Source organism: Clarias gariepinus, chromosome 17, assembly GCF_024256425.1.
Source record: "Clarias gariepinus isolate MV-2021 ecotype Netherlands chromosome 17, CGAR_prim_01v2, whole genome shotgun sequence".
NCBI classification, from domain to species: Eukaryota; Metazoa; Chordata; class Actinopteri; order Siluriformes; family Clariidae; genus Clarias; species Clarias gariepinus.
The window spans coordinates 6,848,660-6,875,625 of record NC_071116.1 but is presented as its reverse complement, the minus strand read 5'-3'; the positions used below and the strand labels follow the sequence as shown (position 1 = coordinate 6,875,625).

The 26,966-nt window shown below is 37.0% G+C and overlaps 1 protein-coding gene across 1 annotated transcript in view; it reads left to right on the top strand.

Annotated features, from left to right (window-relative positions):
- The window catches only part of epb41l4a (erythrocyte membrane protein band 4.1 like 4A), a 56,523-nt gene that overhangs the window by 8,599 nt on the left and 20,958 nt on the right, over positions 1-26,966 (top strand). Inside the window, exons 2-6 of the mRNA XM_053476384.1 lie at positions 14,280-14,384; positions 17,063-17,114; positions 18,836-18,914; positions 19,027-19,124; positions 19,299-19,419. Coding sequence (XP_053332359.1) covers positions 14,280-14,384; positions 17,063-17,114; positions 18,836-18,914; positions 19,027-19,124; positions 19,299-19,419 — 455 coding nt within the window. The remainder of the gene's footprint in view (positions 1-14,279; positions 14,385-17,062; positions 17,115-18,835; positions 18,915-19,026; positions 19,125-19,298; positions 19,420-26,966) is intronic.

The window sequence follows — 26,966 nt, the reverse complement described above, 5'->3', positions numbered from 1 at the left end:
TAAGAGAGAGAGAGAGAGAGAGAGAGAGAGAGAGTAAGCCACTGACTGTTGTCACACCTAGATTTTATATATTCAGGTCACTATTGCCTTTTGCAGGGTTTCATAAGACATTAATATCAAACAACACTGTTGTTGCAGAAGATATGGAGCACATGCGGTGATATGTGTTTCTCATAGTAATTGGGTGTGTGCATGTGTATGTGTGTGTTTGAGAAAAAGAGATTTAGTGCCGTGGTTTATGGCCCAGCTGGAGACAGGCACAGGCATTCTCCAGGCCTGCACTTACAAAAAGATCTTATCTGACTCCACTGCCAGGAAACATACACCATCATTTCTCACCTGCTCAGTTTTTTCCGCAATCTCCATATTAAATGCAAGAAGGAGAAACTAATGAAAGTGATTGTCACATCAGTCAGCATGCTGCTCCTTAATCCTCTTTTTTTCCCTGACATGCAGTCATACAGCTCAGAGCTGTCATTACAGATGATTAAGGTCAAACCGGGACATACGCACCCTGGGCAGAGGAGTAAAAAAAAACCAAAAGAATCTTTGCCCTTAAATAAAACATTCACGCAGTCCAAGGTCTGATTTATGCTTTTCCTCAAACAAGCCGTTCTGTAAAAATAAAACCCTTTAAAATTTTCTGTGAGATTAAAAATGTTGTGCATGAAGAAAATAAAGCGATACAGACTAGTGCATGAGAATTCAACAGCGTCCAAGGTGTAGGGCTCAGACTAGCAAACCTAAGAACAGTTTTATAAAAAATATAAGAAATAAAGAAGATTAAGGTTAAAAAGTAGTTTGTTTGTCTTTCTCCAATAAAAACACTTAATGAACTGTAGGATATTTAAATGCCATGCTAATCTATGCAATAACAGCGCTCATCACACAAGCTGCAGACTTATTAGAAATGCAGAGATTGTGCTGACTAACAGGCGTTCGGGAACGAGGCGCCATTTAAACGGGCCCGCAGTGTGAATAGGAGAGTGAGTATTGAATAGGCTTTCAGGGTTTAATCTCTGCATTGCTGATTCTTCTTCGATCCAAGTCTTATTGAAAGCTGGAATTAACACAGACAGCATTGTTTATTTATTTTTTACAGCATACTCCCATGAAGTCTTCTTCATGGCTGAAATATAAAGTTAAGACTTTACCTCTGAGTGTTACAAAGTGCTCACACTGGAGACTCCTTCCATAGAGAAATGTATCCTTACAGAAAATCATACAGTAAACACTTTAAATCGAGCATCAAACTGTTTGGCTTCTGAACAACATAATTAAATCGAGGGACTTATAGAGGGACTAAAACACTTTTTTGTCTTTCTCATTAATCTGCATGTTGTAACCAGTATTACTGTGAAATTTCTATTTTGTCATTTTAAAATTTGTGTATTCTAAGTTAAATTTAAAAAATCCTACACATTATTCCCTTCATAATAGCACTAGAGGTTGAAACTTTGTCCATTGTTTGATTTATACATGACTTTGGAAGTATTTGCAACATCTCTAAATATTACGAAAACATACATCTTTTCATAAATAAACTGTAAAGATTTTTATAATTTTTTTTTTTTTTTTTTTGTAGTGCAGTATTTAGCATCATTTATATCAGAATTATTCCCAAGGTAAAACTCTGCTCCAGTGTAATAACTAGTCCTACAGAGTGACATTGCGTATGCTTTTCTAGTTAACAAAACAAATCCCTTTAGAGAAACCCTTTAAGTATACTTTCTTTGTCAACACATCTGATTTAGTTCCTGAGCTAAACAGTGAGCCTTTGCTGAGTAGTTCAGTAAATCTTGGCAAGATTTTGGGTCTCCAGAGAACCCGACATGCCTAAAAGCACCCTCTGAGCGAAGTGTGTGGCTGATGTGTGACTAAAGACGATAAAATTATTTGATGTTCAAGTACATGAACTGAATTTTTTTAGAAACTATTATTTTCGTTTTCACCTCCCCAAGTCATTTTTTAACAATTTTAGTAGACCGTTCAATTATTCATTCATTTGGGCGTCGACACCCTGGACAGTCCATCACAGGGAACACATATACTCACACACAATGGGCAATAAACCTAATTTGCATGTTTTTGCGCTTTGGGAGGAAAACGAAGTACCAGGAGGAAACCCACCAAGCTCGGGGAGAACGTGCAACCTCAACAGGTGCGAGGCCTCAATGCTAACCGCTACACCATCATGCCGCATTTAGCAGGTTAACAAACTAAATTATATCCCTGTGACCCTGACCAGACAGTTCCTAAAGATGAATGAATGATGTCTGTATATCTGACACATCACTTATGCCCACATGAACATGAGATCCTCTGAACCTTTCTGGCAATTAGCACAGCTCTTATTCGTACATGTATTTGTGTATTCATCTAGAACACATTATCTGTTCGTTCAATAAGATTCGGTTACAACCCTACTCTGGCGAAACAGACAATAGGTTTTATTATTGTACTAGAAACATTAAAATATGGAGTCCTTGTTGCCGAGCTTAAGGCTCAAGTTCAAATTGCAGAAGAAGCCGTAATAAAAGCACGGCCCAGGGGACCACATCCTCCCTGAACAACATCCTGCTATCTTGCAGTCCTCAACAAGATCTTCGAATTTCATTATTTTACTTCTGTAGCAAACAAGTTTATGTGTGAGGTGCAGTTTGCGTTTGAGTCGTCCTTCATTTTCATATTTCCTTTGGCTCTTTTTACCCTTAATTCAGCTTCTGTTCTTTTTATATGTGTATGTCTTGTATGTGTGTGTGTGTGCCGTCATTCGATTTGGCTTAATGTGTTAACAGACAGCTTGATAGTGTGTTGCTGTTATCGCTGCTTGTGTGTATGTGGGGAGGGCAGGGTTGGATAGGGGGCTTTTGATTTGGCTTAATGTGTTTACCGACGGCTTGATAGCATGTTAATGTTATCGCTCTGTGTGTGTGTGCATAAGTGTGTATTGATCTACAGGGAGTTTCTGCAGCTTTCACAGCCATTAATTGGAACACGTAGCGGTCCACTTAGCAATTAAGTGCATGCGTTTTCATATACAGGTTATAGTCCTTCTCTCCCCATGGCTGTGTTAAATGTGCACTACTGCGCTGGTGTTATTACTCAGTGCTCTGCTGCGCTCTGTGTTTGTCCTTGAATACACTGTTTGTGGAATGCATTTACTTGATATTACATTGATTTGTACACAGGAATAAGTCTCAAGAATTTTTGCATGGTGTCTGCTGGCTTTTAAAGAAATCGACTGCCAAGCTTAGATCGACGATTGTGGGGCATCTTGAATCACACATTCTGTTTGTTTGTTATCCCGAGTTAATCAATTAACAGACAATTAGTCTGTAAATATTTGACAGACGTTCAGTCCCTGAATCTGGTTGGTCAGTAGGTGCTGATTAATTTTAAATAACAGCATCATCGTCTGTGTAACAAGTAGTTATTTGTTATAAAAACACCTCAGTTATTTTAACAGCAGATGAGCTGGCAGGTGCTTCGGTTCTCCACAATGTTAATTATAACTATAAATGGATAACGATCTTTGTCCATTTTACAAAGTAAATCTAGTACTTATTGACAGATCTCTGTGATGTAAAAACACTTTGGGACACTTTTGCACATGCTGTACATTTTGCACGTCTGGAACTTTGCACATTCTTCTGCTCATGACTAGACATTGCTTTTCTATTTCAAATCTTTTTCAATTCATATTTTATTTTCTTTATTCAAATGTTTTCTTTTTATACTCCATTCTTTCTCTTTTTTTTAGATTCTTTTTTTGTACTCTTTAATTGAATACTCTATTATTTTTAGGTCATGGGCGGTTGTACAAGCATTTCACTGCATATCATACTGTGTGTGACTGTGATTGTAATTAGAAGTTAATCAACTTCAGGTGGTAACAGTAGCTCTGCTTTGTGTCGGACTGCGTTACATAACCTCGCTGTTGATGCTTTGCCTCTAACAGCATGTGCCAGTGTTTTATTCCTTACTTATGGGATAAAATTATTTAGTCATTGTTTCCTGCAGTTCAAATATCTCACTACAAGAGTGTGTGGAACATCTGCTGACTTGGTTCCCACACACACACACACACACACACACACAATGATGGTCATCACCACACCCCTGAAGCCGACAGCAGCAGATGGTCCGGTCCCCACCAGTAATGACCCTGTTGCCATGGGGACAGAGGGGCATGTCAGGGGAAGGTAAATGTTTCCAAGAACATTGCAAATGAATCTCTTTTCCCTCCTGACCACACACGCTTTGTTAAAAGCTCCGTAATTATCACTAGCCACATAAACAATCACACCTAGACTTTTTAGCTGTGTGTCATGTTCCTTGTTTATCACACTGCTTAAAGAGATTTTTGTACATACAGTAAGTTGTATGCCATCTTAAAGATGACCTCATGCTCAGCCGACAGATGTTGATGTAGATGTTCCTAACATGCAATTATCTAAGCATTGTGCATTTATAACTTATTTTATCATGAAATAAAAAAAACAAACAAAAAAAAAACAACAGTAAACATCAGAGAGGATAAACTCATGCTTTCTCATCACAGGACCACACAGAGGTGTCACAGGTTGTTTTTGTGCTGTTGTGCATGCAGATACAGACACGAAGAAAAAAGCAAATGGGGGTGGTCGTAGGATGGTAGGTAGAGAGTCACTCTAAGCAGAACTCTGTACGGTTCTGGTTGTGAATTAATGTTTCTACAGACACTCATGCTCCTGCTACAGCTTTGTTCATTTTACGTTTAATCTACACAGTAGCACTACCGCTGTTCATTATCACCTTCCTTTAGAATTCACTTACTGACAATTCAGACTAAACTATACTTATTTACATGCCTCCTAACAGTCTTCAATCATGGTTAGACAACTATAGACAAAGTGCTGTCTGTATGTCTTCCAGAATGCCCTGCTTCATTTCAGCTTCCTAATCACACATCTCCCGTATAGGACTATTGATCCACGTTTGGATTTTCAACTTAATTTGTAGACATTTTTTTTTTTTGCATTGTACCATCTACGATTCTCTTCAGCATAATATTTTAAAAATAGCTGTTTGAACAAAATTGTGAGAGTCATCAACATTCGGAAGTCAGGAACAAGTTGAAATGGGTAAAACGGTTTTCCTTTAATATCTTCAAATAGAGATTTTATGTACACACTCATTCTCAGGAATTCAAGGCCTATTTTTTCGCCTGTCTATAATTTCAGCCATCCATCCATCTGTCTTGTTTCCGTTCTTCCATCTGTCCGTCTGAGACTCCTGTTACCAAAATATTTCACTTAAATGTTTGTAGGATTTATAGGCAACCAGTATTACATTTTGAGCCTGCTCAAGGTTTACTAGGGATATACCGATGATGTATTTGCGCACTATGGGGCTCTCGAGTCTGAACATACTGTGTAAATACCATGATGCACATTTTGACTCGCATGCTACGACTGTGAATAAAGCATATTAATTAAGCATGTGACTTCACACATAAGACAAACATGAGAAAAATATATATTTTTTCAAAATATTGTTTCAAGAAAAAGAAAAGATTTGTTTAAAGGGTAGAACAAAAACAAAAAAACAGAAAAGATAAATGTCAACAGCAGTCAATAAAAGAGGCATTTTAAAAACATTTAAATGAGCAGAACTGGACAAAACACGCAAACTGTTGTTGGTTCTAATTTTGTGTAAGGGTTAAGAACCGCTCAGTTGTGTTCACAGACCCAAAGTCTGTTTTTGTGAAGTAACAAGTTGCTCTGTATGTTGGGGCCAGGGGTAGCTCAGTGGTTAAGGCATTGGACTACGGTTCGGAAGATCCCAGGTTCAACCACCAAGTCGCCACTGTTGGGCCCTTGAGCAAGGCCCTTAACGCTCAACTGCTCAGATGGGTAATGAGATAAAAATGTAAGTCGCCCTGGATAAGTGCGTCTGCCAAATGCCCAAATGTAAATGTATGCACTTTTATTATAGACTCACACCTCTACAAAATAAAACACTACCTTTAATAGAAAAAAAGTAATAAATATGCACGGTGTGATCTGACATCTGTTATTTTATATCAGCGGCGTGACGGCTAAATGGGTAGCATTGTTGCCTCACACCTTTAGGGATATGGATTTGAATCTTACTACATGCCCATGCAGTTTGCATGTTCTCCACATGCTGTCCCTCACAGTCCATAGACATGTATTGTAGGCTGGTTAACATTTTCACATTGCCTGCAATCAGATTGAAAAAGGGGTTAGGCTATCACAGGAGGATGTTTTAGTAGGTACTAAAGGGACAACATGTGGTAATGGTCTTATAGTTGACAATTCAACACAGTCACCCTTCGGCTATTCTTGCTGTATATAATTTAGGACAGATCTAAAGCTTTATCTACTTTAGCAACTAAACTAAAGTTAGTAGGTAAGTCTGTTTAGTAGGTAAGTTTTTAAGCGCTGATAATTTTTTTTTAACCTTTATAGGCCAACTACTTTATTTAACAACCGCTTATTGCAGACCAAACACAACACTTCCTTGCCTGTGTAAAAGACATCCTCAAATTAAAAACAGCTCCACTTGTAGCTCGGCTGAGGAGAACTGAAAAGACTAACGGCACAGTTAGTAATCGTAACGTAGTGTAACCCTGTGGAGAATACTAGACCACATAATGCCATCTGCTCCCGTTCAGCGAGAGCACACGTGGCATTAACAGAAGGAAGATCGTGGTAATTAACTAATCCGCTTTGTGCCTCTGGGATGTACCACAGTCAGGGCTTCTGTTTGGTTAGCGTTCATTTTAATTTAAATTTTATTTATTTTTTTAAGGATGGATACTTTTGCTAATTATTCTTTTTAAGAACATTTTGTTAAATTATGTTCACGCAGTTAAGATTTTAAATGGCTTTTTGTTTTTCTGAAAGAAATTATTAAAAACTGTTTTTAAGTAGAAATTGTCTACGTATTGACCAAATAAAAAAAGCCAGTCCATTGCAGCCATTTTTTTGCATTACTGTTGTATTACTGTTGCATGACTGAGTAAAAAAACTTACTTGCTAGAAATAGCACATGTCACGTATAATGTGGTTGTTTTTGGGTTGTTTCTATGACCAAAACAATAATAATAATTTGAGCTATTGGTGAGTTAGATTGTTTTTATTATTCTTAATGTGACATCATTCCTAAATTCCCATAGCGGTAAGATTTACACATTTTAAAAGTAATGATAACCTGGGTTATCTGAACGCCAAATGCACAGATTCATGTCTGAAGCCTCCCGCGTCCACACACTGGCTGGACTTCTGTATATGCAGCTGTGTGTTCCTTACTTGAATTGTAATGGCTACAGCATAAAACACTTACATAAAGTTTAGGTCTGTGGCAACAATGATTTGAAGTGGTTAAACTATTCACATAGTGCAGCAGGTTCTTTGAAATAAGTATATTAGTACATAATATAGTTTTCCTGCATTTGCTAAACATCAAAATCAGAGCAATTGATTAGTTTATAGCAGGGGATCCTGAAGGACCCCTCATCCTTCACATTTTAGTGCTTTCCCTGATCTGTCTCACACACACACACGCACACACACACACACACACACACACACACACACTGTTTTCGAAAGTTCCTTATTCAGCTTTATCCCATGAGGTCCCTTAGTGACTTCTAATGAACATCCTGCTGCAGTCATGTGACAGTCTGTGAATTTGTACAGCCATGACATCATTTCCAAAATGGTGGTATGTCTGGGTATCACATGTAACAGAACTAGCTTGTTTTAAAAAGCTTGTTTTTTTCTTATTAAAAAGTAATTTTACAATTCTAATGATTTAATAACATATATTTTATATTTGACATGCTCTATCTGCATTTCTTAATCAAATTGATATAAAACAAATTAAGAAAATATTACTATGATGTGCTGTATGTTGCATAGGTATTTTAACTGGAAGTTGTCAGTGAAAATGGCATGTGATATCTTTCAAAATGTGTTTCATGTGAACTGTTTGGGTTGTGATACGTCCCCTATAATGTAAAGGAGAAGTGGGTCTAAGTGCTTATGGGTTAAGTGAGAAAAAGCTAGTAATAGTAAAGTTAGATTTTATGAAACATTCTAAACAATTTTATATTTGCACTACTGTTTTTTTTTATATTTGTTTATACTGTACACATGGCAGTATGTTTTTTTTTTTATTATTATTTATTCGGCCAATGAGTTGCCGATTAGTCAATGACACACACACACACACATACACACACACATTGTGACACAGGTAACAGGCAGATGCGAGTGAGTTAGAGTAAGGCTATACAGCAGTGTGGTCGCCGCTATCAGGTTTCTTAGATCATCAAATTTAGATAGAATTAAATAATTTATCAAGCTGCAGGGTCTTGTCTCAGATTTGGCACTTTATATTGTTTTCTGTTTTACGCTACGCATGTGACGCTAATGAAAGTAATGACAACAACAGGAAAGTAACAACGCTTTAAAGTTGTTTGTCTTGTTAACCTGCCCCCGCCTGGCTCAACTGTCAGACTGAGCTCTTGAGTGATGGGTAACCTCTACTTTCTTTAAAATGGCTAATGTCAATGTCGGCTAAATTGACCCACACATCTACTCACCCACAAGTATACGTGTTTTTTTCTAAGCAGCTTCTTGACCAGGTTGTCAATTCTTAGACTCTTTTATAGAATTTTTTTCATCCATATGCAAATAACTATGAGATATTTGTATGGTTATAATAAAGTACTTTTTATTACTGTTCCACCCTTCAAAGGCTATCTCCTATACACAGAATCTTGAGTCAAAAGAAAGGAAAGAACGAGAATAGCATAACTAAATGCTCGGAAACACATTTCCTCCACATTTTTCCCTCTGCTTAGTGTTGTTTTTGCAGCCCCACCCCATTTCGACCATCTGCATTGTCTTATCAGGGAGAGAGCTATGGCAGGAATGTGGGGAGCAGGTTGCCAGTGTCAGTCTGGATCCTGGTGACCGGCCAGCAAGTTGGAAACATCTTATGTTCAGCTCAGAGTCCCGGATGCCTTAGAGCTTTGAGTTACACCACAGATAACAAGTAGCATTACAGCACTTTGCATCAGTGCCATTTATACACCACATGCCTAGTTTGCCTTTTTTCACTTTGAAACATTATCAGCCTGTTAAATAGGTAAAAAAGATCTCATAAAATTTTCTTGCTTTATGGAAGGAATGTGTTCGCTTTATCTAATCGACACTAGTCACAGTCTCATACCTGATATCTTTTGTACACATGCAATCCGAGAGGCTTTTCTCACTCCACAGTGTATAACACTATCCATGCTCCAGTCTCCAATCGGGAAAGTCACTTAAAAAATGCGAACAGGAATGCCAGGTAAACCTTTTTTTCCATTAAAGTAGGTGGCCATGTTTAGTGAAGCACCAAGCACTCCAGCCAACACGACAATAGTCGAACCTGTGGGACCGGATTGACACCGATGCTCACAAGGTCTTGAATCATCACCTAATCGCCTGGAGATTCAGTGTGTGATGCATTGTATGGCACAGAGACAGAGAGAGCAAGAGCGTGTGTTGTATAAGAATGACCTCAAGGGCAGATTCCAGTCACTGTTCAAGTTTCAGGTGGTGTTATTGAAGCCAGTATGTGTCATAAGTGCCAGCTATATAACAATATAACAACAGTATCACATAAAAAAAAAAGATTTCTTGCCACATGACATCATTGACGCGTATGCCATATCGTATAGCGGAAAGGATTTTGGTCAGGAAAAAAATCTGAATTACTTTATTGACTCTATACTATTGTGACTCATTGCACTGATGTTGATCACTTCAGTCAGACACGCTGTGACAGAAATTATGATATTAAGAGCCTACAGAAATAATCTCTGTAAAAAATTCGGTAGTAAGTCGCCTCGAGGACACGTCAAGTGTGAAAGCCTCTTCTCATCATTATTTAATGCCGTCCTGCCAATTAAATTCTATGGCCACAAGCTGCTCTTCAGCCTGACAGTTGAGCTGTCAAACAAGCACTAGGCTACTGCATAAGTGCAGTAAATCATATTAAAATTGTATTTGGGTTTCATTTCTGGGTGCAGTTCAACCTTAGGACAATCATTTCCTGGAATAGTACACCACTGTTCCCCCATATTCACTTTGACCGAAAGTTTTTAGGGAGTTTTTTTAAATGATTTAAAATTTCCAAAAGGACATATTTGTTTTAAACCTAATATTAAAATCCCAATTACTATGCACAGGAAATTTATGAAATGAACGAACGGAGAAAGTGAGCTGCAGGAACCTTCTCCATCAAAACTCTCCAGTGACGCTTATTAAGACTTTTTTACCCACAAGTGTCTCATGAGTATAAGCTAGAGTTAGAAAGGATAACCATTGTTACTATACAAAACCTGAACTGTTACATCCCATAGTGTTTTGGGATGTCTTTTTTTGGGGGTGTGTGTTCTTGGTTCCTATGTCTTTCAGATTCTCGGATTGGACATTATCCTTGTCCATTGCCAGCGTGAGGACGATTCTTTTTTCGGAACCAATAGGACGTCCCTAGCCTAGCGGTGGCTTCTTTCTTTGTTTACATTGTTTACGACGATTTGTCATGCTGTTATGCTTTGTCATCTTTTGAATTTTGTGGTGGTTATCAGACGTTAGCTCATTCTCATGCTCTGTTTTCTTCATGCGTTATTTTGTCTGACTGCGCCGTGTGCTAACCCTAACCTTACTTTCTCATTACGAACAAGTTGTTGAACTTAGTTCTAATTCAAAGTGTTGAGACAAGATAAGTATGCCCGAGTGTTATTTTTTATATATATATATTGTTTATTTAATTATTTGTTAGTTTGGTTTCCACTGTAACTAAGGAGCCATTGAGTGTGGTGTTGTGTCTTTTTCACTAAAGTTTGCTCATTGCAAGTCTCGAGTTTGCTTCTCCCTTAGTAATTAGTGACCGCTGTTATTAAATTAATCTTCCTAATTAATCTTCTTTATCTTCCTATTTCCCTAGACATTAATAACGGGCATAACAACAGAATGGTAAACCATGATATTGACGTAGAATCATGATCTCATTTCTGACCAAAAAAAAAACATTTTAAACCATGGTTTGTTGTTAAGCTTTGTTGGGTGGTTTATAAACCATGAAACTTTCAGGCACCTCATGGGTGTTTCTGTTAGGATTACCAAGCAAAAAAATACCAAGTCTCTTTTTGTCCTGTTCACACGAAATATCTCTGAAAGCAGCGGCATAATGATAAAATAAGAAAGAAAGAAAGAAAGAATGATAGAAGCAAATAAAAGTATTAGACACTAATGATATGGGACACACAAGCATAACTTATGACTGAAGTTTAATTATTTTAACATTTACTTCATCTTTATTCATGTGGGTGGTGGTTATTAAAATAAGGGAAGCACAGCTTGGATGATTTATTTTAATACGCTCGTTCTAGCACTGCTTTTTTTTAACTCTTAACTCTAACTTCCAAATAATATTGATGAGTGAGTTTTTGTTTGCAGTCTTTTCATAAGTATGAGCATAGAAAATATTTTCAAAAAATCTAATTGAACACGATCAGTGTTGGCTGATTTTTCCAAACAGCAGAGAGCTGGAAGATGCAAATGAATCACAGGTTTTCCCAGTTTTTCCCGAAACAGGCACAGATGAACAGATACCAACCATGAAACAAAAACAAGCAAACTCCAAACAGACGCACTTGATTTTTGACATGTGACTCGCGAGGACTGACGGGAACCGTACATCAGCTAGAATTTTCTGCTTGCAATTTATTTAGAATGTATATGCTCTGAATGATTACACCACATTTTAGTTGACTATTTGTTTGAGATGTGAGTCAACATCAGCATCAATCAACATCAGCAGATGTTTACGATGTTCTACGTCTTCCAGAGGTTTAAAAAAAAATATTGCTCTCTTCTCTTAGACAGATACTTAAATTAAAAGCCTGAAGGGCTCCTGAGTAGCGCAGCGGTAAAGCGCTTACCCCCGTCAATCCAGAAATTGCCAGTTTGATTCCCACAATTGCAGTCCCACATCAATCATGGGTGTGTGTGAGCTCATGCAAGTGGAAAGGATTTCTCTGGGTTTGTTACACTGTCCCCTAACAGTACATGAGCGACATTTCAAAAAGATGCGTCATTCATTGGAGGAAGCACTTTAGCCTGGGAGCGCCCCAACACGACAGGTTAAAATTACTAAATTATAAGTTTTTAAATAAATAATTAATGAAAATACTGCTGACCAGAAAATCGTCATCTTACATCCCAATTAAACAGTGAATGCACGATCACCTAACAGAATGTTTGGATAGACCTTTTAAGTCAATGTTTTTTGCTTAGTGATTTATTTTCTACGTTTTAGAACTATACTGAAGATTTCAAAACTATGACTATAAAATAACACATATGGCATTAGGTAATTAAGTTTCTAACAAAAAAAAACGTATCAAGCACCATCATGAAAACCATGCCAGAAAAGCGAGACCGAAACTTAGACCTCATTTAGAGGTACCTGCATCAGAAATCACCAATCAACAAACAGCGCCTCAGATTAGCGCCGTTATAAAGGCTTTACACAGCATAAGTAGCAGACACATCTCAATATCAACTGTTCAATGGAGATAATTGGACATTTTGGATGCTTTCAGCATTGTTTTACAGTGTAGAAAGAAATAAAAATCAGACCATGGAATTAGAAGGTGTGCAAAAACTTTTGCCTGGTATTGTATAATAGGGCTGTAGCTATCGAATATTTTAGTAATCGAGTATTCTACCAAAGATTTAATTGATTAATCGAGTAATTGGATAAAATGTACTTTTGCTTAATTAAATAGCAATGGAAAAATATATAAGGGAAACAAGGGTTAATTGTTGTTGTTTTTTTTTTTTGAAAAATCAACATTTATTTTTTAAATACATACAGCGTTTTTACAAAAAAAATAAACATTGTCATTATTCACAATAAAAGGAATAGCTTAAAATTGACTGAGATGAATTAAGTGCATTACAGTGCCATACTGTACATTCTTATCTTAAAGCCTTTTCTCAGATGCAAAAACTAAAAAAATGATATTTCAAATGACTTTAAAGATCAAAAAAACTAAGGCACACATTAAAATACATTTTTTTGTGCTTCTTCTTTGTCGGTGTTTACTGGCAGCTTGCATCCGGAAGCGCTCTGTGTCACGCCAAACAAATAATTGCACAAAAACATACAGCAAGCTTTTATAATAAATTAAAAGGAGCCTCGAGGCAGAAGATTTTGCCTTAATCGTTTTTTGTAATCAAATTCCTTAAGTTACTCGAGGAATCGTTTCAGCCCTAGTGTATAATGGCTCAAAGATTAATGATGTTATTGCAATTTAGTGAGATATCATTTAGTGAGATATCATTTAGTGAGATATCACATTGAGATATTTGATCATTTTATTTGCTAAAATGTTAAATTTTACCTAGCTTGATGAATACTCGAAATCTGTGCTGCTTAAAGATGTGAATCCTAAATGCAGAAATAGCATAAGACCAATAGGAAAAAACTGTTACCATGAACATGGTAAAATATTGACATTTACACACCACTTGCAGTTTAGTAAACACATCCAGTTTCAGAGCTAAAGATCACACACATTGGCACCGTTAAATCCCGCTTTATCTCGGTAACAACCGCTAAACCCTCATTTCACTTTCCTTTAGGGATCACATTCTTTTGTGCGTTCACACAATAGCTTAAGACTGAATCGCGGCACATTTATCAAATGTGTGGTTTGTGGTCTTGCTCAGTGTCAAAGCCGAACACAGGGCCTCTCCCAGTGTCAGAAGATCTGTCAGAGATAAGACGATGGTTTGTGATGACGGATGCGGCTTGTGAAACCACAGCGACAAATCACTTTTCCAGGCGGAATTATGAGAAGATTTTACAGCCTGTAAATTCTTACTGCAAATTAATATTGTTTGTAAGTTTATTGTAGAAATACTTCAATAGTTAGACTGTTGGAAAATCGGAGCACTTGCAATTTATTATTTTTATTAATTAAAAGACAAACACATTATAATTTTTTTTTTATTGTTTATTTAATGTTGTGAAAATAATCAGTTATCGCTTACATTATCGCAGCTGCATTTATTGTTCTTGACGCTACTCTTAGAGAGGGTCAAGACAAACCTTTTTTGGTTCTTTGCAACCCATTTTTTTTTTAAGTCTTCTGAGGCAAACTTTTGATTTTTTACCTTTTTTTCTTTTTGTTTCCTTCACAGAAATCTACCAAGGGCTCTGTAGTGGAGGATTATGTCTTCAGCCACGTCAACCTTTTAGAAAGCGACTACTTCGGCCTGCGCTACTGCGACCGCAACCATCAGACAGTGAGTACTGATGTTTCACAGCACCTCATCCACTTTCCATCTTTTTTTTTTTTTTTTTTACTACACATTGGATGGGATAGGTTAACAAAAGAAAAAAAAACCTGTGTGCACACACGGTGTTTTAAGAAGCGAAGAGTGATGGTTTTTGCCCGTGGGGTCGAAATGCCAGGCAAGGCGATGAAAGAGCTGTAAAAGAAAAACACACACGACAGTAATTTTTCCACAACCTCCTTCAACCACAGATGTGATTCGAGCCTTAGTGCAGAGACGCACAACTTTTCGGATCTGTTCTCCTATCTATCATTTTGACTGTCTGCTGGGATTTATTGCATTTATTGCTGATGCAGGCAGAAATAGAAAAAAAATTATAATTAACGATAATTGAGAGGAGCGAGTCGTTCTACTTTTACCTCAGCTTATGCGGTTTGCGTCTAGTGACTCCTCTGTCTAGTAGTCGTATATCTCCTGAAATGACATGATTTTACCATAATTATTTAATTATCCCCTGACTGCCCACAAGAAAAAGGCATTCAAATACTGAACCACATTTATTTATTTATTTATTTATTTATTTATTTTTCCCATGAATTGTGTTGGTGCCATTTTTAACTTTATTTGCATAAATCAGCATGCGCTATGACACACCAGCTGTAGCAGCGTGATTATTAGATAACATCAGCCAATTCAATTAACTTATTCTAATTTAATCATGCGCAGCAGTAAGTGACCTCCCTCTGTGTATGTAGGACCTTGTAAAGGATAGGGGGATGCTGACTTAAAAAAAAGCAGTTTTGCTGTTTTTTGTTAAATATATTATTATTAGTCTTTTGTGCAACATATTATCATTATTGGTACAATACATTTACTATATATTGCAGCATATATATATATATATATATATATATATATATATATATATACTGAGCAATATATTTTTCATCAGTCGTGCAATATGTTTTACCTACTAATCATTCCGCAATGTATTCTCAAACGCTGTACAATATATTTATTAATCAGCCTGTAATTTATTTATTTACTCTGAAATATATGAATTTTTTTTCTTCCGGTTGTGTAATATATTATTAATCATGCCGTAACTTTCTTACTGTGTAATACGTTGTTATTAGCTCTGCTATATATTTATTAATCTAATACAAGAATATGTTACTTAACAATAAACACTACAGTATGTTTATGTCGTGCTATAGACTATATATTTTTGTCAATATCAATCAAAACAGCAAAGCAACTGCAACATAATTTCGTTCTGAATGTGCAATATTATCGTATGCAATATCATCGTATGTTATAAATTAAATGATAATAAAGTACTTACTCATTTATTCATTCATTCATTCATTTATTCATTCAATTGTCCTTTTTTATGTAAATCGTGGCACACTTTGTGTACCAAACCAGATGGGAATGCTTTTTAAAAGAAAAAAGAATACACACACAAATAAGAATAATGCTCCTTATTCATGTTTATTCAGAAAACATCTGTTCAGTTATGAGACTGTGTCAGTAGAATAATGTGCTCATAATTGTTTCTGTCCTTAGACCCTGTATGAGGTCTATAAGTCAGATACTGAACGCTTTGTGTCAGTGACATTGATTTTTGCGATTTGCGCAATTGATTATTTGCATAAAAACACGAAAAGTATTTTTCTATTTTACTATTAATAAACTCAAAATAGCAAGACTAGTTTTTAACCATAATACCTGAAAAAGCTTAGACACTAAGAAGGCAGCTGCTCAAAAAAAAACACCATTTGATTTGCTGTTTTAATGTAGTGTGTGTGTGTGTGTGTGTGTGTGTGTGTGTGTGTGTGTGTGTGTGTGTGTGTGTGCGTTTATTTATTTATTTTAAAAAGCTTGTAAACCTGACAGAGAGAATTTGTTTAATATGTAATACATCGGCTCTCTGACACAACTAACAGAACCAACCAGCAGAACGTGTCCCGTAAAGCATTTAAAAATGCATTTAAGTCACATCAAGAGTGTTTCCTTCACCTCTAAGCTGCGTGCCGCGACCTGCCGATTCTTCATGTTTTATTGAAGCCAGCAGTAATGACTCCTATCCAGAATTTTTAACAAGACAAGTTTTACAGTCCCGTTTTAATAGGCTGCATATTATGCCTCTGCTTGCATGACTGAACAATTCTGAGCGCCCACATTCAGCTTAGCACTCGAGGGTTTAATAAACTGTTCTTTTGTCATTAAGAGGGAAAAAAACGCAGACAGGCTTGTTTAGCATGTGATTAGGACAATGGCATGTACGAACTGTATTTGTTCAACTGAACTGATTATCGTAATTAGCAGTAGCATTTATAGTTTGATGGACTTTTTAAAGCAAATATCCAGCTCAAGGACTTGTATTTTAGATTTTATAGTTAGCATATATGTTTTTGTTTTTAGTTTAAAAATAATGGATTTTCCTAAATTATCCACAGCCGTTTAGCCATCTTTACCTGAAGAGAGTGATGAACTGCTTTAGTCCTAAATATGCAGAACAAGTTGTACTCAAGGACCAGCATTGAGAACTTGTGTGCTAAAGGAATAATATTAATGATTATGAAAATGTGTAATCAGTCATCATGCAATTTCTAGCATCTCTCTTTCTTTCTATCTATCTCTCTCTCTCTTTCTCTCTCTCTCTCTCTCTCTCTTTTTTGCAGTATTGGCTAGATCCGATAAAAACCCTGGCAGAACATAAAGATCTCATAGCAAGTAAGTATAAGTATAACCTTATTGTTAAGAAAATTTTATCCATATAAATAAAAGAAAAGTTTTGACTGTACATTGGGCAGAACTCACTCTTTTAATGATATATGTACGTTTCATACATTGGAGGACTAGAAACCAGTCTCTGGTCCAGAAAATTTTCTGTCTGTATGTCTGTCTGTATGTCTGTCTTTATGTCTGTTTTTATGTCTGTCTGTCTGTCTGTCCAGACACAGAGTTGAATGAAACTTTTGCAGTACTGAAATATCTGCTTAAAATTCAACCTGAACCATAAGTGAAATCAAAATGTTGAGTAAAAGCGATGTTATAAACAGTTATGTGCCTAATTTAATAATCTACTTTAAAACAAGCTACTAATAACCTAATTGCTCAATGTACACAAACACCTGCATCAATATATATTAATTAGAAAAGCTAAACTAAGTATTTTTATTGTACTTACTAATATAGCATGCGCCAAAAATTTACAGTACTGAAATGAAAAAAGACGAACAATATTACCATGGTAGTCATCTGTGAGTTTATTTGTCCTGAAACTAACACTCTATTAGCGTGTTAATTTACTATGGTGTGCGTAATGTAAGTGTTCGAAGTGTATGCGCACCAACAGTGTTAATTCGTAATGTTCACACAGATTCTGAACCCGGATTCCTGGAACAAAGGTCGCTGTAGTTGAACACACTCTCATTTAACATTCCCCACAAGTAGCCATCAGGTGGTGTAAGGATGCCCCATCTGCAAACGCAAATACATGTCCGAGATGTGCGAATTTCAGGACTGGATATTTTCACTACTTAAATAACAGTTTATTTAACAAAGTTAACAAGTTTATTTAAATGCGCTAAAGTCATTTTAAGACAAAATGTTATCTTTATCCGATCTACTTTTTCCGATTTCTCCTCTGTGATTCACTCTCTGATTACCAAACAGGGAGTGTATTTGGCTGACGATGAAAGAAGTACAACTTAACAAAAACAAGGTGTAAGATACTTAACCTTACAAAATTTTATTTCTTTGCATTAATAAGTTAGACAGAGAGTTCTGCTGTACAGGAAGGCAGACAGATTGACATCAACCTAAAATAATAATAATATTACTGATTACATTAAAGCTACTGTAATTGGATCATTTTTAGCCTTAACCTTTTAACTAGTCCTAAAAACTCTTTTCCCGTCAATGATGGGTACTTCAGCTAGCTTATATTAAGATTGACGTCAAGATGTTTGAAATATTTATTTTTCCCTCCGACTGGCACAGTGGTAAAGTGCTCGCCCTATCATCCGAAGATCGCGAGTTCGATTCCCGGGTGATCCTGTAACCTCTTGCAACCAGAGGTCTAGAAAGAGCTGATTGGCCGAGCTCTCTCAGAGGGGAGGGGGAAGAGGTACTTAGTGCTTCCACATTAATCACAGCCAGTCAGGGGCATCTGTGAACTCACGCAAACGGAAGGAGTGGATAGCGCTGTCCTCTGAGTGTGTTACGCCGTCCCCAATGGTGCATGAGTAAGCAGTTTGAAAAGATGCGGTCGGCTGGCGTCACGTGGCTGGAGTCTTATAGTCTTCGGCTCTACCGACTGAGTGGTAGTAGCCTTAATGTGGGAGCCCCCTAGTGACGGGGAGGAATTGGACACTAAATTAGGGAGGGAAATAATTTATATATATTATTGAAAAAAATTTTTTTTACCTACTATTGGTTTCTCTTTGCAGCCGGCCCACCATACACACTGTATTTCAGCGTTAAATTTTATGCTGAGGACCCTAGTAAACTGAAGGAGGAAATAACAAGGTGTGTTTTCTGTTTAACATCTGCTACCTCAATAACTAAAAGGAGAAATATAAAAAACATGACAGTACAATGCAGTTATATTGTTTTATATGGGCTTTTTGTCTCATGTCAGGTACCAGTTCTTCCTTCAGATAAAGCAGGATGTGCTGCAAGGAAGACTTCCGTGCCCCTTCAATGTCAGTGCGCAGATGGCAGCTCTAGTGATCCAGTGTGAGTATGAATATTAAGTTATCACCCCTTGTGCTTTTCTATTAAAACAGGCTGGATATTGGAACCCAGATCATCCAACTCATCTGCACTTTCATATGCTTTTGTGTAACACGTGACCGAATAACCGTTTACTCAGACCCTCTAAATCGCCCGATTAATTTTGTCTTTTTCCAGCTGAGCTGGGAGATTATGACCCGTACAAGCACATGCCAGGTTACGTGTCGGAGTACCGCTTTGTCCCAGACCAGAAAGAAGACTTGGAGGATGCTGTCGAGCAGATTCACAAAACACTCATGTAAGCAGGAAAAAAAACTTGCTCACTTGCATTCTTTTTTAAATGTCTACCACCCACCACACCTGCTTTATAGTTTAGCTCCACATTTGGCTAGCTTTAGCGCAGGTAGTGAGTTCAGGCTGGGATAACACACTAAAACTGACAATAAATGACGTGTGGAGTTTGGGCACATTTGTAGTGAAGGGCGAGGAGCCGAATCGGATTATATTTCATTTAAAAGCAGATGCACAACATTAGAGCGATGCTACAGAACATAAAGATGTGTCACAAACACCTTTCATTGTTGGAAAGTCTTTTATTCAGCTTTATTCCTAAGTGGCATTTAATGAGCATTCTTCTGAAATCATGTGACAATCTGTCAATTTGTGTACCTTGACATCATTTCCAACATGTGACACAACTAGCTAATTTTAATAGCTTGTCTTTTTGTTACTGTACGGAGTTTTAACAATTCTAATGATTTAGTGCTATTTTGTATGTTATATTTAACCTGTTCTGGCTACATTTTTATAGTAAAATGGTATGAATTTTTTTTTTTAAATATCACTGTGAGGACCTTAAACCGCAAACTTGTCAAGAAAATGCTACGTGACATGCAAATGTGAAATGTGTTCCATGTGATTTTTTTGATTTGTGTTATATCCCACATAATGTCCCTTAAATAGGTCTGAGCTCTTATGGGTTGAAAAGTAAATAAAGACTTTTCGTTTAGGTATGACACAGGGATATGAGTAACCTCGCTGTAATCAGGACTTTCTATTTCTTGTGCAAAATTATAGTACTTATTCATGTTTGAAATGTTACTAACTTACACAAATCAATAGGAAAAGATTTCAGCAGGGAGCACCATGATTCACTGATTATGATTCTGTTAGTATACTTTTTATAAATATCCCGATTTGATTTAAAAGTTTTTTCAGAGTTTGTTACAATTATAATCAAACTTACCAAAAGATTTGCTCGTGCCACACTGGATGCTGTGTTGTCTGCCACTGTGTGAACCATTTAAAGCGTATCATCTTAAAGATTTTTGAAAAACCACTAAATTTTGCCACATCAGATACATATACAGTGCTCAGCATAAATTAGTACACCCCAACAAATTTGTCAGAAAACCTTTACTTTGCTCTCCGAATCAGCATTTTTTATGGGATACTACAAGACTTCAAAATACTCTCACAAATGTAAACCATTGATTGCAAACAAGATTTGTTCATTTGCACACAGCGAAAAATTCTTTTTTCCACTAATTTATTCAAAACCATCATGCAAAAATAAATACATCCCAATAACAGTCTTAAGAGAACAGAAACATTTTAGTCAACAAAATCCTAATTAAAAAGAATTTAACAACAGGTGAGCATAATTATTTATTAAACAGTTGTCTAGCAGACAGTTGATTATAAAAGCGTGTCATTTAACAAAGAATACCCCTTCCCATTTTATGTTGTCAACATGGAAGAAAGATGTCACAAGATCAGGACATGACAAGAAGATCAGCAATGTTTTACTTATCAGTCTGAATACTGTAGCAAAAGCGTTACAAAAACAGAGACGTCCAGACTGTCCATGGAAGTTATCACCACGACAGGAGCGTCTTCTAATGAGAATGTTTAAAGAAAATCATAATGAAAGTTCACTGCGGTTGGCTAAAGAAGTAGAAAGCCAAACCTGGGGTGATTGCTTCCCGTGACACAATACGATGTACACTGCAGAGGGACGGCATGCATGGGTGTTGTCCACGAAGGAAGCCTCTCCTGATCGCCAGGCAAAAAAAGAAGAAAACTACTGGAATTTTAGTACAAATGGTACTCTGTACTATTTGTTAAATAACAATGTGTTTGGGGTAAACTTGCAAACTTACTAACTCTTTAAACAAGACTACACATTATTTCTCTGTCTATAAAGTCTCATTGTTACTTAATAAAAGTCATAGTGAATATTTTACTACTATGCTCATAAACCAAACATAAAAAAAAATACCAAAGGTAAAAAAGTGCTCTGAATACACTACCAACCTCTGCCCTAAACTACAGCATGTTTACAACCTTTACCATGTCATGGGATGCAGTAATTAAAGCTCACACCATTTACCACATACAAATTATTCTTCTGTTCCATTTTACACACTAACTTTTTATGAAAGAACATGTGTCTAGTGTTGACAGGTTAGCATGTCCTTCCTTATCGCCACTGGAATGTTGTTTAAAGCAGAATTGCGATTCCTCCTTCCGGGAAGGCGTCTAGAGATGAGACTGCTACATGGTGTTTACTATGCGCTTCAATGGATGTAATTTTGTCTTAGCGCTGTACTGGATTGTGAACTCTGTTTTGTTGAGGATTTTCCGAAATTATGATTATTCATTATCAGAACAGCTTTATAGGACAGATCTTTTCTATCATCAAGCTTCCAGACTGATTCATTGAAACCCCCACACATATACAATATACCGGCCTTTAGACATTTTATACATTCACTTACACACTGAAAATATTGTATATAGTTGTAAATATTGATGTCTTCTTCATTGCTGTGTCTATTTTTTGTACCATACACGTGAGCTACTTCCGTGATTTGTTTGTATATACAAATGTTTGTAGAACCGCGGTCTCTTTGTATCTGCTGAAATTCGTAACTTGCATGTTCATAAGTCAGGGACGTACTGTGTTTAAATCAGTCAAAAGTCAATGACTTTTTTAGAAAATAGAAACTTCACTTATGCTCCTTTGTCTATTATAGTTGCGTTAGATCATGAATCATGGAAAAAATTAGCTTGTGTATGCAGAAGAGGGTAGTTTTTTTTTTCAACTGTGTTACATCAATACCCTGTGAAGCCGTCTAAGCAGCTGCCTTGCTCATGTCACTTCGCTAACTATGTTAGCACCTTTAAAAGTTTGATAGGAGAGCCGGGTGGGAAATGGCAGAGATCGAAAAAAAATAAAATAAAGCATTAGGTGTCTATCCTGAACATGAGAGATGTGCATAAGTTTCTCAGGAGGTCAAGTGCACAAGCTGTCACATGCTTGTGCCTGAGTGTCTTATCTTGTCATCCTTCTAATGCACGAGTACCCACCACCAGCACAGCGCATTGATTTCCTAGCTCAAAAACAAATAAACCTGGCTATTTGATTATTTGGACCAAGAACAGCACGTAATTGTGCTGAAGGACTGGAGTGTCATACATTGACTTTTACTTTAGACAACGAGGTAGTCGGCAGTCCACACACAGGTCTGGGATTCTTGTCTCTCCTTTACACAGCTCAAGTGATAAGCATAGGGATTAGGGTGATTGGCTTGATTTATCCCAGAAAAGACACTGCCACTGTGAGAAAGTGTGTTAAAAAAAGAAAAGGAGACTGAGAGTTGCACAGTATCACCAGATCAGGCACAGCAATGTTAGCAGATACCTGTTTCTTGTAAATATTCAGCAAATATTACACTTATGTTCAGACAAAAAAAAATTAATTTACATAAGCAAAATATATTTTTATATAGACATTGTCCCACACAACAACATAGATGATGTCTTCTCCCTGACAGGCCTGCTCAAGCTCATTTAACAAAACTATCAGGTGTTCAGTGTTGTATGACTCTATAACTGGTCTACAGCCTACCACACCATCTTCCGATATATCTGCACACATTGAGGTGTTTTCCCAACGTTGTCCAGGGACTTGGATGGTTGCCCTTTGTCCAATATGGTTACGTCCTCTGCGTCTAGTTTTTCCCAGATTGAAACCAGCCTCATCAACAAAAATATACTTGTGATAATTCACAGCAGCGTCCAGCTTCATCACCCTCTAAAATGATAATTTGGTTATTTTTTTTTACAACTTATAGTTGTCAAAACTCTTACAGTAATTGCATGCCAGTTTAGTGTTGTACCTGAATATATTCTGAACGCAGTTGTTTCACCTGGACATTGTTTTTCTCAAAAGTACCTAAGTAAATTTGTTTCATGGAAACCTGGTGCTTCTTCAAAAGCCAGGCAATCGTTGGAAGGCTAATTGATGGCACATTAGCAAAGGTGTCATTGCTGTTCTCAATAGCCTGTCTGATTTGCTGTTCTCAATAGCCTGTCTGATTCCACCACAGCCAACTCCTGCTGTTCAGTCACAACACGTGCGCGACCACCACCAGGTTGTCTCCTGTTAATTCTGAGGACTAGAACTATATACTAGCCATGGTAAAGCCTCTGTTATCCACATGGTCTACAATGATGGCCAGGACTTCATTAGAGATGATGGTGCGTTGTCTTCTGCCTACATTTCTCTGAGAAGCAGCATCACCTCTTTTCCTTTGTCTGTGCCCACCTCTCTGTTGAGAAGCACCACCACCTCTTCGATGAAGGTTTCCTCTTCCACGAGTCTATCCTACTCCATATTTGAACAGTGCAAAGTCTCAAACAGAGTTCTACTTATATGGTAACTAATTGTGATAATCAGGGGAAACAATAAGTAATTAGTATGTCTTGATTGAAAGCTCTTGCAGCAATTTGTAACTTACAAATGACCAGACAACAAGTCAAGTTGAAAAGCCATGGACATAATGAATGATTCATTGATTAAACATTAAAATCAGTTGAATTAAACAACAGGCAAATGTATTGAACTGAATAATAAGAGATGCAAATTAAAAAATTGATAGTGATAACATTATGAAGGCAGTTACTGTGAACGAAACATTTATTTAGATGAAACACTTATTTTGTGTAGTGAAAAGGATATTTTGTGATTATATGTATTGTACTAACACAATTGAAAATATGCTAAAATGTTTGAAAAAAGTGCACTTTTGATGATCTGTTGTGATATAAGTACTAAGAGTTTTAAAAATGTAACAATTGCTTGTGAGAACTGTGCCAAACCAATTAAAAAAACTAGTACAAGAGAGGGTAAAAATTTCATTCTCTTTTTTTGTGAGAGAGAGGTTGGTCTAGGTTATGTGAGGGTGTGGGACTTCTTTGTTGCATGGTAGAATCAGACTGTTGTATACGAGAGGAAAGTTGTTGGGTTTTTTTCTATGTAAAGGGTTTAAATATTTGTGCATAACAGGTTGAACCTCTTGTTTGTACGAGAGATTAAATGTTTGTGTGCGAGACATCGGTCCTCTTTCTTGTGTGAAAGACGTTGACTATTTCTGCAAAAGAGGAGGAAACTCTTTTTGTTCAAGAGAGCAGAAACGTTTGTGTGCGAAAGGTTGATCCTTTTTTCTTTTATGAAGCGAGGTTGAAACTATTTTTTATTTTTTTGTTTATCTTTTTTTTGCAGATGAGGTTTTGAACATTTGCAGATGAGTGAGAGGCCGAAGTTTTTTTTTCTTTTTCAAGGATTATGTTTGTTTGAACATTTGCGCACATAATAGGTCACTAAATTTTTATTTTTTATATTAGTGGACTAAATATTTATCAGAAAGGCAGGGCTATTTCATCTCATCCACAATGCGTACTGCACACATATGATGTAAATATGGGACTATAAATGAGAAGTTTTTTTTAAATATTGTTACTATTAAAGGAAAATCACTCACACACATAGTCGCATTTATTTCTTCGGCACTTCATTCTTAGAATGTAAAGAACCGTACCCTCAACTAGGCAAAGATGAGCAGTTACTGTATCAATTTCACATTAGCAAGTTCATGACTCTTCATGGCTGCTTATATTATATGTCATTAAACATGTCTTCTGCAACTCGTAAATTGCGTCGTAAATTTTATCACGTGCTATATGATAAAATGTGAACGCATACACGCATCGACTTGGTCACAGACTAAGACATGTTCCTTGTGTGAATAATGTCCGTCATATCGGTCACGCTGCTGGTACTTAAGTTTTCCTCTTCAGCTCTCCAAATTGGCTTCAGTTTTGAATCATTACCAGCATGCTGCTGTTTCTCGGGCACACCGCAAGGAGTTAATCTGCCGCGAACAATGGGAAATCGGTCAGAAGGGATTGATTTCTCTTCGCTCAGCATCACAGTGACTGATGAAGTGACACTCCTCGATCGTTGTTATAGGGGAGTGAAATGGAACAGAGCAGGAATGGGGGGAGATGTGGTGAACAGAACAGTGATAAAATAAAGGGAGTGAGGGAGTAAAAGGACCCGCCCCGGTTTCATTCACAGCGTCTGTAGCTGTAGTAATTGAGACATACTTGACGGCATTTCATTTTGTTTTTGTTTCTCGCAGAGCAGCGAATACCTCCCAAGCCTTTTTTTTCACAGTCAGAAAAAAAGCTTAATGAAAGGGACAAGCACAAGCGGAATCCCTGCAGCGGCGATAAATAACAGGGCACTTACAACAGGGTATCTGCAATCATCTGCTGCTCCACCCAGCCTTACCAACCCTCAGCAGCCTGCTCACGGAGGGGAAATCCACACCGCAATCAGCCGTCCACCATGCTAAAGCAAAGGATGTGAAAAGGATTTTTTTCCCCTGCATTTGTTATGAATGAGGCGAACAAGCTGAAGGCGATTATTTATCATTAGTGACTCTGATCAAACTTAACGTGTTTTTAGCGCTTAGGTTCTGATCAGATGTAGTGGCCCCTTTTAATTACACTTAACTTTAATATTATTAGTGACTGGAACATTGATGATTACTTGTCAAAACAGAGATAAGTACAGTCAGTGTTACAGATTTAACCCCTGTAGAAGTACCTTGACTGTATACACGATAGTGTATTGCCAAATGTATTTGCTTGCCTACCTTCACATGCATGTGAACTTAAGTAACAACCAATTCCTAATCCATAGGGTTTAATATGATGTATAACAGCTTCAACTCCTCTGTGAAGGCTTTCCACAAAGGGGCCGTCCACAAACTGTTTCCACAGAGTTGAGAACATGAAATTGTCCAAAATGTGTTGGTACACTTAAGTATTAAAAGTTCCTTTCACTGGAACTAAGGGGCCAAGCACAACTCCTAAAAAGCAACCCCACACCATTTCCAGTATGACTGCACACTAGTGCACAAAGCACTAACCACACAAATGTGCTTCTGAAAGAATGGTCAAGACTTCTCATAAACAACCTCCTTAACTATATTTTAAACCCTTTGGATTAAGAATTTGATGTTACTGAAGTTTAGATGCATGTGAAGGCAGGTGAGCGAACACTTTTGGCAATATAGTTGTATTAAAGGCCAATAATGTTAACGCCAAATTTAAGCATTTTGTACTGTTTACTGTGTGAGTGGCCCTATTGATTTAAAATCACTCTGTAAACAGGAAAGGAATAAATAATTGGAAGACTATTGTGGGGTTAGGGATAGCTCAGTGGTTAAGGCATTGGACTATGGTTCGGAAGATCTCAGGTTCAAACCCCACAACCACCAAGGTCATTGAGGTTACTCCAGTTATTCCATGGAGCTTGATTTTTACAAAGGGGTTCAAGCACAGTGCTCCAGAGAAGAGGAACTGTAATACTACACAATACAAAATATGTCAAAAGATATTATACTTTGAGGCAAAATTTTGGAGAAGACTCGCATATGACTTATGATCAGATGTCCTGAAACCTTTGGCCACTTAGTGTATGTTTAAGTA